Source organism: Pituophis catenifer, unplaced genomic scaffold, assembly GCF_029215685.1.
Source record: "Pituophis catenifer annectens isolate HBS135680 unplaced genomic scaffold, rPitCat1.0.hap2 SCAF_10, whole genome shotgun sequence".
NCBI classification, from domain to species: Eukaryota; Metazoa; Chordata; class Lepidosauria; order Squamata; family Colubridae; genus Pituophis; species Pituophis catenifer.
The window spans coordinates 26,471,658-26,486,075 of NW_027256890.1; the positions used below are offsets into that span (position 1 = coordinate 26,471,658).

Consider the following 14,418-nt stretch of genomic DNA (forward strand, 5'->3'; position numbering starts at 1 on the left):
AAGCCTCTTGAATTTTGATCATGGGACTATGGGGATACTACAACGGTCGTAAGTATGAAAAAAATGGCCATGCCACTTTTTTTCCAGTGCCGTTGTAACTTTGGAATGGTCACCGAATAAACCGTCGTAAGTGGAGGACCACCTGTACATGCCTGTTGCCACACCTCTGAATTTTGATCACAGGACTATAGGGGGAAATACTGCAAGTGTAAGTGGGAAAACTGTCATGTCGCCGACACTAAATGAACTGTCATAGGTCGAGGAGAGTCTATAGAAGCAGGCTTGCTTTAGCTGGGATCTGTTAACTTTTGCAAAGCTCTGGTTGGGGGGGTGGACTAGATGACCTCCAAGGTCCCTTCCAATATTATTCTGTTATTATTCAGAAGTTGTGGGAGCTTCATCCCTGGAGGCTTTCAAGAAGAGACTGGACTGCCATCTGTCAGAAATGGTGTAGGATCTCCTGGGTTGGGCGTGTTGGGGGGTTGGACTAGATGACCTCCAAGGTCCCTTCCAACCCTGTTAAATCTGTAATAGGAGGGACCAAAATTCAAGCGAATCAAATTCAAGGGTGGAATTTTGACGCTGCAATGACCGGCGCCGCCGCAAGGGGCAGTCTGCCACTTGTCTCTTATCATTCCGATTAGAATCCTTCTCAATGTGAGTGCGCCCAGATCGGCGCTTTTCCCCAAGAGCCACGCCTCCGAAAGTGCCGCGCAGACTCAGTTGCCGTCTTCTCTAAAAATGGCTGCCGGGACCGCTCTCTCTCTCTCTCTCTCGCTCTCTTTTCTTCCCAGGAGGAGGAGGAGGTTGCAACTTCCTGCCACGGCCGGAAGCTATCCCGTCCTCCCTTGCGAATTTGTAGGCCAGTAAATTTCGACGGCCGCCTCGGACGAGTTTCGCTTAGTGGGACAGAATGGCTGACGTGCTGGACCTTCACGAGGCGGGGGGCGAGGACTTCGCCATGGACGAGGACGGCGACGGTAGGAATCTCACGCCGTTCCCCGTTTAGCCCCCCGCTCCCACCCCCGTCCGCGGTCGCAACAGCCCTGCGAGGTAGGCCGGTGAAGACCGGCTGGGCCTGTTGGGAGGCGGAGCAGCTAATCTGCGCATGCGCGCTTGCGTTTTATTCCTTTCATGGCTTGAGACGTCCATGGAACACATTTTTTACTGGCTGTTTTACTGAAATTTCCCAACAATTAACCAGTGGAACTGCTTGCCACCAGAAGTTGTGGGTTGCTCCATCACTGGAAGCTTTCAAGAAGAGCCATTCGTCTTAAAAAAGGGTATAGGATCTCCTGCTTGAGAGCAGGGGGTTGGACTAGATGACCTCCAAGGTCCCTTCCAACTCTTGTTCCTCTGTTGTTTTGTGGAGCTTCCCAAAAGCTCAACCAGTGTCCTGCACACTGGATGAGAGAGAGAAAACATTTCATTTCATATATATATATATATAAAACAGTTTTTTTTATTTTATAGACGAACAAACATACAATACATAATCAGCTATCATCTGAGTACATCTTTTGTGTCTTCTTCCTGCTCCTCCACTATTTCATATCTTAATATTATCATTTCATTTATTATTTCTTGCTTTTCTATTAATGCATTTATCTATCTTCTTTCTTCTTCACTCATTTCATTACAACATTACCCTGTCTATCTATCTATCTATCTATCTATCTATCTATCTATCTATCTATCTATCTATCTTTGTTTTCTTTTCGTAGGCTTTATGTGTATTTCTCTTTAGCCAGGTTCTTCCTATGTAAACCAAGATTTTTATGCAGCCCTAGTTCAGTGAAATCACAATCCATTAGTTTCTAGGCTTTTTTTCTTCAGGCAGCCAGCAAGCAGCATTAGTCTCCCAATGGGCAGCAGAGTGTTTGCTGGCTGCCAGAAAAGGAAAAAAAGCCTAGAAACGAGTGGATTGTGATTTCACTGAACTAGGGCTGCATAAAAATCTTGGTTTACGTAGGAAGAACCTGGCTAAAGAGAAATACATATACATACATACATACATACATACATACATACATACATATTCTCTAACCAATGATAAAATTGTCCCCATACCTTAAAATATTCCGATTCCCCTCTTTCTTTAATTGTCAAAGTCAATCTATTCATTTCTGCACAGTCCCAATATTTTCTTAATTGCTTCTCCCTCTGTAGGGATTTTCTCTGCTTTCCATCTTTGCGCAAATACTATCCTCGCTGCAGTTATAGCATGTATAATCAAATATGTATTTTTTTTACTAAATTCCTCTGGTAAGATACCCAATAGGAACAGTTCAGGTTTTAAATCCATATATTGTTGTATCATTTCTTCTAACCACGTTTTAATTAAAATCCAATAATTTCTCGCTTCTGGAAAAGAGCGAGAACAGACCTTGAGGTTGAGGCATGGCTTCGTCTTTCATATATTTGGAAAAACGTCATCATACATCCCTCAGTTATCTTTTTCTCAAGACTAAACTTAGTCAAATTGTCTTTGGGCCTCTCCTCCATTTATCTGAAATGGTCTTGGGTTTCCTGCCTGAGTAGGGGGTTGGACTAGAAGACCTCCAAGGTCCCTTCCACAACCCTCTTATTCTCCTCTGTTCTGATTATATTGTACATCACCCAAAGCTCCTCGGAGGAAGGTAGAGAAATATGAAGTATAAATAGGAAATAAGTAAAGGAAATGTATTTATTTATTTATTTATTTTGTCAAGCATGTATTAGATAACAGATATAGGTATAAGCATGGTTATTATTATTATTATTTTTTATTGAAAAAGTTTTCAAATACAGAATTTTTTTCCCCACATTTTTCTCCCCCCCTCCTCCCTAACCCCCCCTCACCACCCATCCCCCCCATGACTTCCTCACAACAAAAACCTAATTCATAACAGATTATATAATATTTTACCATCCCCTTACTCCCTCCTCTAAATACTGACCCTTATTTACTAATAATATTATTAATATTACTTCCCCCTTTTACCATACATTTCAAAAAATCATTTTACTATAGCATTGCGTAATAACTTCTAATTTAACATAATATTATTATAACTCCCGATTTATCAATAATCTGCCCTATTTCTCCTCCCCATACTTATATCTGTATATTAATACAACATTTCATAACAATCTTCCATTTTAAAACTATGTAATAAATCCTGCTTTAACACTTAATCTTTTGTATATATTAATATAACATTTCAAAGCAGCCTTCCCCATAAATCCTAATTTAGCATTTATTCAGCTCCGTCCATTTGCTCCAATCCCATAAGTATATCACTTAAGCATCCCTTTTCTTAAACTAAACAATCTATAAACTAACCTATCTCCACCCACTTTCCTACAAAGTTGCCATACACAACAGCTCTTAATATCTTTAATCTACTACCCACCCTACTAAAAAAAAGTATTCCATTATATAGAAAAAATCAATAACTTTAAGTTTGTAATCCATATAATATCTTCTTTAGTATCTTTCCACTAGATTGTTTTTTTTTAATTGCAAAAGTTTTACAATTACATTTTCACCCCTTTCCCCCCCCCCTCAACCCACCCCAAACTTCCCAACCTCCCTAACCCTCCCTAGCCCTCCCCTCCCCCCGGACTTCCACACAATATACTCATGTCAAGTAAAAAAAAACCCCCTTTTTATAAAACTTGAACCCCACCCTCCCCCGTATAATTTTTCATCTTCATTACATTAAAATATTACTGTCTTGACATATCATTTTCAAATGAAAGCTATTTGATACTTCCTAGTTTGATATTTGTTCTGAACATAATCTATCCACTTTTTCCATTCCCATTCATAAGTCTCTTGTGAACAATCTTTTAAGTATGCTGAAATCTTCGCCATCTCTGCAAAACTGGCCATCTTCAAAGTCCATTCCTCGATAGTGGGCAAAGCTTCATTCTTCCAGTATTTACCTATCAACAATCTTGCTGCTGTTATCATATACAATATCAATTTTGTTTCACCCAATGTAAAACCCTTAACTATACCCAATAAAAACAGTTGTGGAGAAAATTGAATTTTTTTCTTCAAAACATTCTGCATGACCCACCAAATTTTTATCCAAAAAGCCTTAACTTTCCTACAAGTCCACCAAACATGATAATATGTAGCATCTAAACAATCACATCTCCAACATTTTGGCTGAACATTAGGGTACATACACGACAATTTTTTGGGGTCTAAATGCCATCTATAAAACATTTTATAGAAATTTTCCCTCAAATTCTGCGACACTGTAAATTTAACGTTCTGAACCCAAATTTTTTCCCATGTTTCCAGCATCACTGGTTCTTCAAAATTTTGTGCCCACTTAATCATACAATCTTTAACTAATTCAATTTCTGAATCCCTTTCTAACAAAATATTATAAAGCCTTTTAATATGCATTGGACCTTTCTCTTTTATGTGTCTAACCAATTCTTCCTCATGCAACATAATACCAGTTTTTTGGTCCTCTTTCCATCTCAATTGTAACTGATTATATTGTAACCAAGTTAAATTAATCCCTTCATCCAACAGTGTCTGTAATGTCTTCAACTGCCATCTGCCCGCATCTGTAAAAAGAACCTCTTTGTATAAAAACCCCCCGAGTGACATTATATTTGTATTCCACATAATATGACCAAGATCCAGCCATAGCGGTATTTTATAATCCCATTTGAATCGGTGCTTCTTCCAAACTCTCATCAAAGAGTCTCTGAGAGGCTTTTAAATACTTTATCCACTTTGTTGTCATAAAATAAGTAAGCATGCCATCCAAATTCAAGATCAAAACTTTCAATATTCAGTATTCCAGTCTTTTTCCTTCCAAACCAATCACTTGCTAAGGTCAAAGCTGCTGCTTCATAATATAACTGTAGGTTTGGAAGTTTAAGACCTCCCCTTTCTGGAACATCCTGCATAATTTTCAATTTCACTCTCGGTTTTTTCTCGTTCCAGACAAACTTATTCACTCCAGTTTGCCAGACTTTCAGTTGTTTATCACTTTTAAGCACCAGAATCATTTGAAACAGAAAAAGAAATCTTGGCAAAATGTTCATCTTAACTGCTGCTATTCTTCCAAGTAGAGACAGCTGCAGTTTTTTCCAGGTCTCCATATCTTTCTGCACCTCTCGCCACAACACCTCATAATTATTTTGAAACAATTTCATGTTTGATTCTGCAACCTGAACTAGATATTTTACCTTCGGTACAATCTCAAAACCTGCCCTCCTTTCAAGCTCGTGTTTACGATCTTGTGTCATATTTTTGACTATCATCTTAGTTTTTTTCTGATTCAGTCTAAAACCTGAAACTTTACCATAGTCTTGTATAATGTCCTTCATCTGGATTATTGATTCCATTGGCTGTATTAGGGTAACGACCAGATCATCTGCAAATGCCTTTATTCTATAATCCTCTTGCCTTATCCTTATACCTTTCAAAATATTAGAGTCCCGTATTGTATTTAACAAGACTTCTAGTGTTAGAATAAATAGCAATGGGGATAGCGGACATCCCTGTCTTGTACCTTTTTCAATTTTAAACTCTGTTGTCAAACTTCCATTAATAATAATCTGTGCCTTTTGCTCTTGGTAAATTGCTGAAACCGCCTGTATAAATTCCACTAGATTGTTGAGTACATCATCCATATTAGGGTAACATAGCATCCTAGTTGCAACAGATTGTTCCAAATCCTCAGTTGTCTTCTGCCCCCATCAATAATAAATCTCCTCCTATATATATAAAAAAGAAAAACAACCACCCGAGTGACATTATAATTATATTCCATACAGTATCTGTAATTGTGGTTATCTGCAGGATTATTCATTCCCATCATCATAATGGGTAACAACTAGATCTTCTGCATGCCCCAGCGTAATTCTCTTGCCTTATAACTTGACATAAATATAATACATTTATCAATAAAAAGAACTCCAAAATAGATAATTCCAATCCAACCGGTTTAAGGCTCTTTTCACATCCCAAAATTACGACATTGCAGAGATCTGTCACTCTCCTCAGGATATTGTTGACCAATACTTCGCCTCAACTGTCTTTTCATATATTCGTTCATTTTTTTTTTAAAAAAAAGAACTGGCTTCACTGTTGCTTAATTTAGAAATTTTTATTTTTGTGAGACCTGGATATGGAAATGGATATGACTGTAGGCACGTTGGTGCGCTTATGCACGCCCCTTTTTAAAACCAAAGTTTAAAATTATTAATGTTTTACATATTGATGTTAAAATCATGTTATAGTTAAAAAAAACTGTTCTCCCCGGTTTTCTGTTGATGGGCTTATTTCCCCTCCCCTTGTGTGGATTCTGGGTCCTTGTCTTTGTGTTTATTCTTTTTTGCATCTAACAGTTAAGGGGCTTAGTCTGAATTTTGTTACGTTCCACCGAAGACCCTTTCTTTCAGGTCATCTAGCCGGTCCGGAGATTGTAAGGCAAACGACCCTTTTCTGAGCTCGTTGGTTCTGTTCTTACCATCAAGATTTTTTTTTCCCTAGTGTTTACTTATAATCCGTTTCCTATTTCAGGTGGTCCTCGACTTACCACCACAATTGAGCCCCAAAATTGATGTTGCTAAGCGACGAATTTTTAGAGAGAGTTTTGCCCCATTTTACAACTTTTCTTGCCCCAGTTGCTAAGCGAATCACTGCCGTTGTTAAATTAGTAACCTGGTTGTTAAGTGGATCTGGCTTCCCCGTGGACTTTGTCAGAAGGTCACAAAAGGGGAGACTGCGACTGTCATAAATATGTACCGGTTGTCAAGCATCTGAATGTAAACCACGGGGATGCTGCAGTGGTCATAATTGTGAAAAACGGTCATAAGTCCCATTTTTCAGTGCCGTTGTAACTTTGAACAGTCACTAAATGAATGGTTGTAAGTCGGATACTTACGTGTATTGTGAATTGGGCTTGCAGAGTGACTGCAGTCAAAAAGGCTAAGCTCTTTCCATTCTTTGTTGTTGTTGATTGATTGATCTAACTATATGTGATTTCTTTCCAGAAAGCATCCACAAATTGAAGGAAAAGGCAAAGAAAAGAAAAGGCAGAGGTTTTGGGTCAGGTAAGTTGTTCTTTCAGTTTGACTGCAGTTGTTCATGAGGGCTAGAAACCTGGAGAATGGTGGGTTCCAGTCCCACCTTAGGCATAAAAACTGATTGGGTGACTGGGTCAGTTAGCTTAACTTACCCCCACAGGGTGGCTGTTTTGAGAAGAATGGGAGGTTGGAGTATTAGGCGTGTTTGCCATCTTGAATCACGTAGAGTCGTGATGGTGAACCTATGGCATGTGTAGCAGAGGTGGCACACAGAGCCCTCTCTGTGGGTATGTGCGCCATCACCAGCTGGTCTTCACGGGCGCCGGAAAATAGCCCCAAAAACAGCGAAAGGGGAGTGGAGTTTGCAGGAGACAATTAATTTGCCTAATTGGTTCGTGACTCTCCGAGACTCCTTGCCAAGTTTTGAAGATATCGGCCTGGCAGCTGTCCAAGCTAGATAAGGTCTGTGACTGTAAATTCTCCCTTGAAAGACTTTGCTGGATGTGAATGAAAGGAATTCACAGTAATAAAAAGGGATTTTTGTCAGGACAAGGAGTCTGCTTTGTGCTCTTGGGAAGGCTAGGTCAGAACAAGCACTTTGAAGCGGCATATAAGTGCTGTGGCTATCTCATCTTCATTGTCTAAGAGGGGCGATGTGCCACACAGGTTTCTCATTTGCTATTCTGTGAACCAGCTTACAATACCTCCAGGAATGCGTACAGTTGCTACTTGTATTTAATTACACACTGTGTGTGTGTGTGTGTGTGTGTGTGTGTGTGTGTGTGTGTGTGTCAAAAGTTTTGTTTCTCTTCTTTAATCTAAAAACATTGTTTTCTCTTTTTTTATTTTTGCTTGCGGGTGTATTTGAACAGAGGAGGGTTCCAGAGCCCGAGTTCGTGAGGACTACGACAGTGTGGAGCAAGATGGTGACGAACCAGGACCTCAAAGATGTGAGTGAGACGATATCCTTGCTTTTTTCTTTCCTTTCGGCATGTCAAAGTTTTCATTTACCGTATTTTTCAGAGTATATGACTCACCTTAGTTTTTGGGGAGGAAAATAGAGCGGGGGGGGGATTCTGCCTACCAGGTATTCATCTGGCTAGTCCTTAGCACATTAGTACTAAGTCACTAGGTCAGCTTCAGCACATTAGTTCGCTCGCTGGTTTTGAGGTTGGGGCTGTGCTTCTAAAGTACAGCTGATGGTCAGAGGGAGCAGCATTAGAAAAGCAGGCAAAGCACGGAAGATAGCTTCTCTCACATTGGGGCTGAAAAACAGCTTCAAAAGCAAGCTGATCGTCGGAGGGAGCAGCAATTAGAAAAGCAGGCAAAGCACGGAAGATAGCTTCGCTCGCATTGGGGCTGAAAAACAGCTTCAAAAGCAAGCTGATTGTCGGAGGGAGCAGCAATTAGAAAAGCAGGCAAAGCACAGAAGATAGCTTCGCTCGTGTTGGGGTTGAAAAACAGCTTCAAAAGCACAGCTGATCCTCGGAGGGAGTTCCAGCAACTAAAGTAGGCAAAGTGTGGAAGGGGTAAGAGGAGGCAGCAGCTGTCCCGGGTAGCCATTTTGGGCACTGCGCGTCAAGCGTTCGGAGTCTGAAAACGCAACGCACAGACCCCAAAAACACAAGCCATTGTCGATGGCAATCTCTGCAGCCAGGAAGAGGATGCGTGGAGGCCGAAGGGTGGGGGTGGGCGGGGCTCCATTCGAAGTATAAGATGCACCCAAATTCTCAGCCTCTTTTAGGAGGGAAAAAAAGTGCGTCTTATACTCCGAAAAATACGGTGTGTATATATATATATACATACACACACACACACACACACACATATATATATATATATATATATATATATATATTTCAAACGGGCCTCACTTTCGACTCCTTGTGTTGCCGCAGCGGTGGAAGGTTGGATCCTCTTTGTCACGGGTGTGCATGAGGAGGCTACAGAGGAGGACATTCACGACAAGTTCGCCGAGTTCGGGGAGATCAAGAACCTCCACTTGAATCTGGACCGGCGGACAGGCTACCTGAAGGTATGCAGGATCCAATCTGGGTCGGTCAACGGGAGACCGGAGATTTTGTCTTCTGAGTTTTTGGATTCTTGCTGTGGAGCTCTCTAGCGGAGCGTGTGCTGTTCTGCGTGTGGCTTTCTAGCTATTGATTGCTGGGTGTTGATGGCTGGCTTTTAAGTCATTGGCTGTTGTTTCCTTCCGCCGCTCACCTTGTAAGTAATGGATAGGCTGGTGGTAAATCAGCACTCCTGTTGACTGTCAAGGTGCCTGTTTCCTAGGCTTCAATCAGTTCCCTGGCTGTTTTTGTCCCTGCTCCGCCAACAATCTTAATGTGGTTTTTTTTTTTTTTTATCCGAGCTGAGTTTAAATGACCATTCATAAGCTGATTGCTCTACACCAGGGGTGTCAAACTCAATTTCATTGAGGGCCGCATCAGGGTTGGTGTTTGACCTTGGGGGGGGGGTCAGGGGTGGGCGTGGCCAGCTCGACCTCCTGCAGCCCACACGGGCTGTTTTCAGCTGTGACAGCCTCCTACAGCTTCCCTGTTAGCAAAAACGGAGTCCGTGTATGGCCCCCCCAAGCTCCATTTTCACTGGCAGAGGCACCACAGGCCAGTCCTTTGCTATTTCCAGGGCGGCCCCGCGGACCAGATCTAAGCACCCCGTGGGCCGCATCCGGCCCCCGGACCTTGAGTTTGACACCCTTGCTCTACAGCTTTCTCTGGGAAGAAAAAAATCCCCACAAGCAGCCCAGATTTAGACATATCTGAAGGTATGTATATACATGGACTGCTTGTGGGGCCTTTTTCTTCCCAAGGAAAGTTGAAGAACAGTTACCTAATGGTCATTTAGACTCAGCTGGGATGGAAAAAGCAGTTAGATTAACAGAGTTGGAAGGGACCTTAGAGGTCATCTAGTCCAGCCCCTCGGCCAAGCAGGAGGCCCTACACCATTTCTGACAGATGGCAGTCTGGTCTCTTCTGGAAAGCCTCCAGGGATGAAGCTCCCAGAACCTCTGAAGGCAACTTCTGCTCCATGGGTTGACTGCTCTCACTGTCAGAAGATTCCTCCTTATTTCCAGGTTGAATCTCTCCTTGGTCAGTTTCCATCCATTGTTCCTTGTCTGGCCTTCAGGTGCTTTGGAGAATAGCTTGGCCCCCTTCCTCCTCTCTGGGGCAGCCCCCCACATATTGGAAGATGCTCTCCTGTCTCCCCTGGTCCTTCCCCTCACTAGACTAGCCAGGCCCAGTTCCTACAACTGTTCATTGTTATGTTTTAGTCTCCAGTCCCCTCATCATCCTGGTTGCTCTTCTCTGCGCTCTTTCTCGAGTCTCAACATCTGTTTTTATAGTATGGTGACCAAAACTGGATGCGGTACTTTCCTACAATGAGTGAGAGTGTGTGGCTCCCAAATACCCCTTCCCAAAGCTAAGAATCGAGATGAAGGCCCTTGGAGTGGCAATTATTCCAGATTGCCTGGTTTTTTAACATGGGTTAAGTTTACAAACTACAGGTAGTCCTCAAGTTACGGCCACAATTGAGCCCAACGTTTCTCTAGTTAAGTGAGACATTCGTTAAGTGAGTTTTGTCCCATCTTACAACCTTTCTTGCCACCGTTGTTAAGTGAATCACTGCAGCTGATTAGTTAGTAACCCGATTGTTAAGTGAATCCGACTTCCCCGTTGACTTCGCTTGCCAGAAGGTCGCAAAAGGAGAACACAGGACTCTTGGGATACTGCAACTGTCATAAATGTGAGTCGGTTGCCGAGCATCTGAATTTTGATCAGGTGACCATGGGGATGCTGGAAAGGTCATAACTGTGAAAAATGGTCATAAGTCACTTTTTTCCAGTGTCGTCGTAACTTTGAAGGGTCACTAAACGAGCTGTTGTAATTCAAGGACTGCCTGTACTAGGCCAACATTTGGTTTGCTTGTTTATGGCATAGTCTGTGACTTATTCTCTAAACCATGGCTAAGGAAGTCAAAGATAGTCTTCGTTTAGTTTAGTTTAGTTTACTTTATTGTCATTGCACATGGTACAATGCCGTCTTCAGTGTACATTATAACTACAAAAAATAAAAACACAAACATACATCCTTTACATTCTATAGAATTGAAATTGAAAACCCGATATTGCACTATATCGTAGAATTCAATATGGTTATTGCCCTGGGATAGCAGCTGTTTTTCAGCCTTTTTGTCCTTGTTTTTATTGCCCTGTACCGTCTGCCAGATGGTAATAGTTAAAAAAAAAAAGGGTGCCCAGGATGAGATGGATCTTTAAGAATGTTTTGAACATTCGGGATTCCGTGCGCACAGTCACTCATGCCCTCGTCACCTCTCACCTGGACTACTGCAATGCCCTCTACATGGGGCTCCCCTTGAGGAGCACCCGGAGGCTTCAACTGGTCCAGAATGCGGCCGCGCGGGTAATTATGGGAGCTGCATGGCGCTCCCACATAACACCGCTCCTGCGCGAGCTACACTGGCTCCCAGTGGTCTATCGGGTGCGCTTCAAGGTGTTGGTTACCACCTTTAAAGCGCTCCATGGCATAGGACCTAGTTATCTTCGAGACCACCTTCTGCCACCAACGACCTCCCATCGACCCGTGCGCTCCGACAGAGAGGGCCTCCTCGGGGTGCCATCAGCCAAGCAATGCAGACTGGTGACCCCCAGGGGGAGGGCCTTCTCTGTGGGGGCTCCCACCCTCTGGAATCAGCTGCCCCCAGAGATAAGGAGAATCCAAGACCTCCGTGCCTTCCGCCGTGCCCTTAAAACTTTCCTTTTCCAACAAGCCGGGCTGGCCTAACAAATCTTTTAAATGATTTTAAATTTGTTTGTCTTTTTAAATTTTGGGCCAAATTGAGATATTTTCTTTTAATCTGTTCTTAATGTATTTATTATGTGTTTTTATTTGGCTGTACACCACCCTGAGTCCCTAGGGAGAAGGGCGGTATATAAATTTGAAGTAAAAAAATAAAATAAAAACTTTCTTAAGGCAGCAAGAGCTATAAAGCTCTTCCAAGGAGGGGAGAGGGCAATCAGTGATCCTCTGGGCAATGACGTTGACCCTCTGGAGCACTGTCCTGTCTGCCACTGTGCAGTTGGCAAACCAGACACAGGTGCAGTAAGTTCAAATACTCTTTTTGGTGCAGCGGTAGAAGGTCACCAGCATATGTGCTAGTATTGAGTGACATCTAAGTACGCGTCAATGAATAGGGTGTTTCTGAGCACTCGCATCTCTTTTCCCAAACGTCTCGCAGGGTTACACACTGGTGGAGTACGAGACCTACAAAGAAGCCCAAGCGGCCATGGAGGGCCTGAACGGGCAGGATCTAATGGGGCAGCCCATCAGCGTGGATTGGTGCTTTGTCAGAGGGCCTCCGAAAGGAAAACGAAGGTGGGTTTATTTGTTGTTTGTTTTTTTGAAGCCCCAAAATAAACTTTCGCAAATATCAAGCTCCATTTAACATCCTCTTGGTCCGTTTCTGTTTCTAGGAGTGGCCGTAGAAGAAGCCGAAGTCCTGACCGAAGACGCCGTTGAAGGGGCTTCCGTTTCGCAACTCCCACCGCTGTGGGTGCTTCCGAGAGCAACTTCCACACGAGCTGAATTCAGGAGGGAAGCACAGTTGGGGAAGGCTGCTTTAGCGTGTAGTCTTGGCAAAGCGAAGAGAGGTTCTCATTGATTTGCCCTAATTGCCACCTGTTTTTAATTTTGTATTTGCCTAATTGTTTTTTGTTTTTTTTCCGCCCCCCCCCCCCCCCCAACCTTTGGACCGTTGTAGCAAATGACTTGAGGTTTTCATTTCATTTCTGTCTTTTGGACTCCGCCCTCTTTTCTGTGTTTGTAAACATAATTCTGTAAACACTGTAAAGGATCTCTGAAGCAGCATTCAGAATAAAAGACGATGTTTTTTTAACTGCGTTAACCCTTTATTATTATAAAGCCCTAAATATGATTTACGCTTACGACTCCTTGTTCATTGAGTCCATTTCAAAATTCTACCATATGCGGGTAACCCATTTCTGTTCAACCCAATTGCTGGTTCTGATGAGGGTGTCAATCTCAGCAACCCACAAAACCTTTTCAAAGAAGCAGAAGCCCTGGAGAACATGTCCCTCTTCAGAAACCCTGATTTTTTAGATTAATTCTGCCCCCTTTAGGGGAAAACAATAAATAAACCCTACCCCACGGGCAGCTGAGACGGGCCCCTTTGGAATAATTACAATGACATGTAATCATTTAACTTCAACATACAGGTTAGTCGTCGGCTTACGACCACAAATTGAGCCTGAAATGTATGTTCTTAAGTGAGGCATTTGTTGTTTTGCCCCGTTTTACAACTTCTTACCATATCTGTTAAGTGAATCACTGCCTGCAATGTTGCAAATCGAGGTGTACCTCTACTTCCCTGCCTGGGATTGTAACCAGCTTCTCTGAACAGACCCTGCTTGGGCTTAGCGTTCCAGTGCCGTGGGAATTGGCCCATCGCATATCAGTGGCCATGGTGGCTGGGCCAACTTGGGTGCAGCCGGTCCTGGGAAGGCAGTCTTCCCTCTCACAATTTGGGCTATTCCTTCAGTTTTGCTTGTGAGTAGTTGAATTTAAAACAGTTCATTTAGTGACCATTCAAAGTTACAATAATTCTTCTTGTGCCATATCCATCATCGGACGTTGGCGATCATGTTGGCAATCCTATTTTTGTCAACAGCCACACAAAAAAGTGCTGCCGAGTTTTGTCCAAACCAGTCAGTCCCTTAGGTTTTGAAGCCATGATGTTCATCTTCTGCCTGGACCTCGTTTGCCTTCAATCTTTCCTTGGAGGATGAAGTGAAGGATGCTGTATTTTTCCAGGGGTCTCATCACATGTCCGTAATATTCTAACTTTCACTTTTTTATGGTTTTGATGATTTCCCTTGGCTTTCCCAGGTGGCTTATCCCCTCCTCATTTCTGATTTTGTCAACCCAGTTTATACGTAACAGCCGCCTGTAAATCCACATTTCAAATGCTTCTAGTTTCTTCAAGTGGTTTTCTATCGGAGACCCAACTCTCCACTCCGTAGAGCAGGATAGAAAAGATGTAACATCTGATAAGCCTGATTTTCAGTCAAAATTTACAATGGCACTGAAAAAAATGTGACTTAGGACCATTTTTCACACTTTATGACCATTGTTGACACCACCATTTACAGCATCCCCTCGGTCACGTGATCAAATCTTCAGACTGCTTGAGAACGGACTCACGTTTATGACCATTGCAGTCTCCATGTGTGTGTGTGTGTGTGTGTGTGTGTCACATAATCCCCTTTTGCGACTTTCTAACAAGCCAAATCAAAAAGGGGGAAGCCAGATTCGC

The 14,418-nt window shown here is 42.7% G+C and overlaps 1 protein-coding gene across 1 annotated transcript; it reads left to right on the forward strand.

The window, feature by feature from the left end:
• Positions 1 to 832: 832 nt before the first annotated feature.
• On the forward strand, positions 833 to 12,981 carry RBM8A (RNA binding motif protein 8A). Its single transcript, XM_070950499.1, has 6 exons — positions 833 to 980; positions 7,015 to 7,074; positions 7,920 to 7,997; positions 8,946 to 9,082; positions 12,325 to 12,461; positions 12,560 to 12,981. Exons 1-6 carry the CDS (start codon positions 914 to 916, stop codon positions 12,603 to 12,605), a joined length of 525 nt encoding a protein of 174 aa, XP_070806600.1. The 5' UTR covers positions 833 to 913; the 3' UTR covers positions 12,606 to 12,981.
• Positions 12,982 to 14,418: the final 1,437 nt, after the last annotated feature.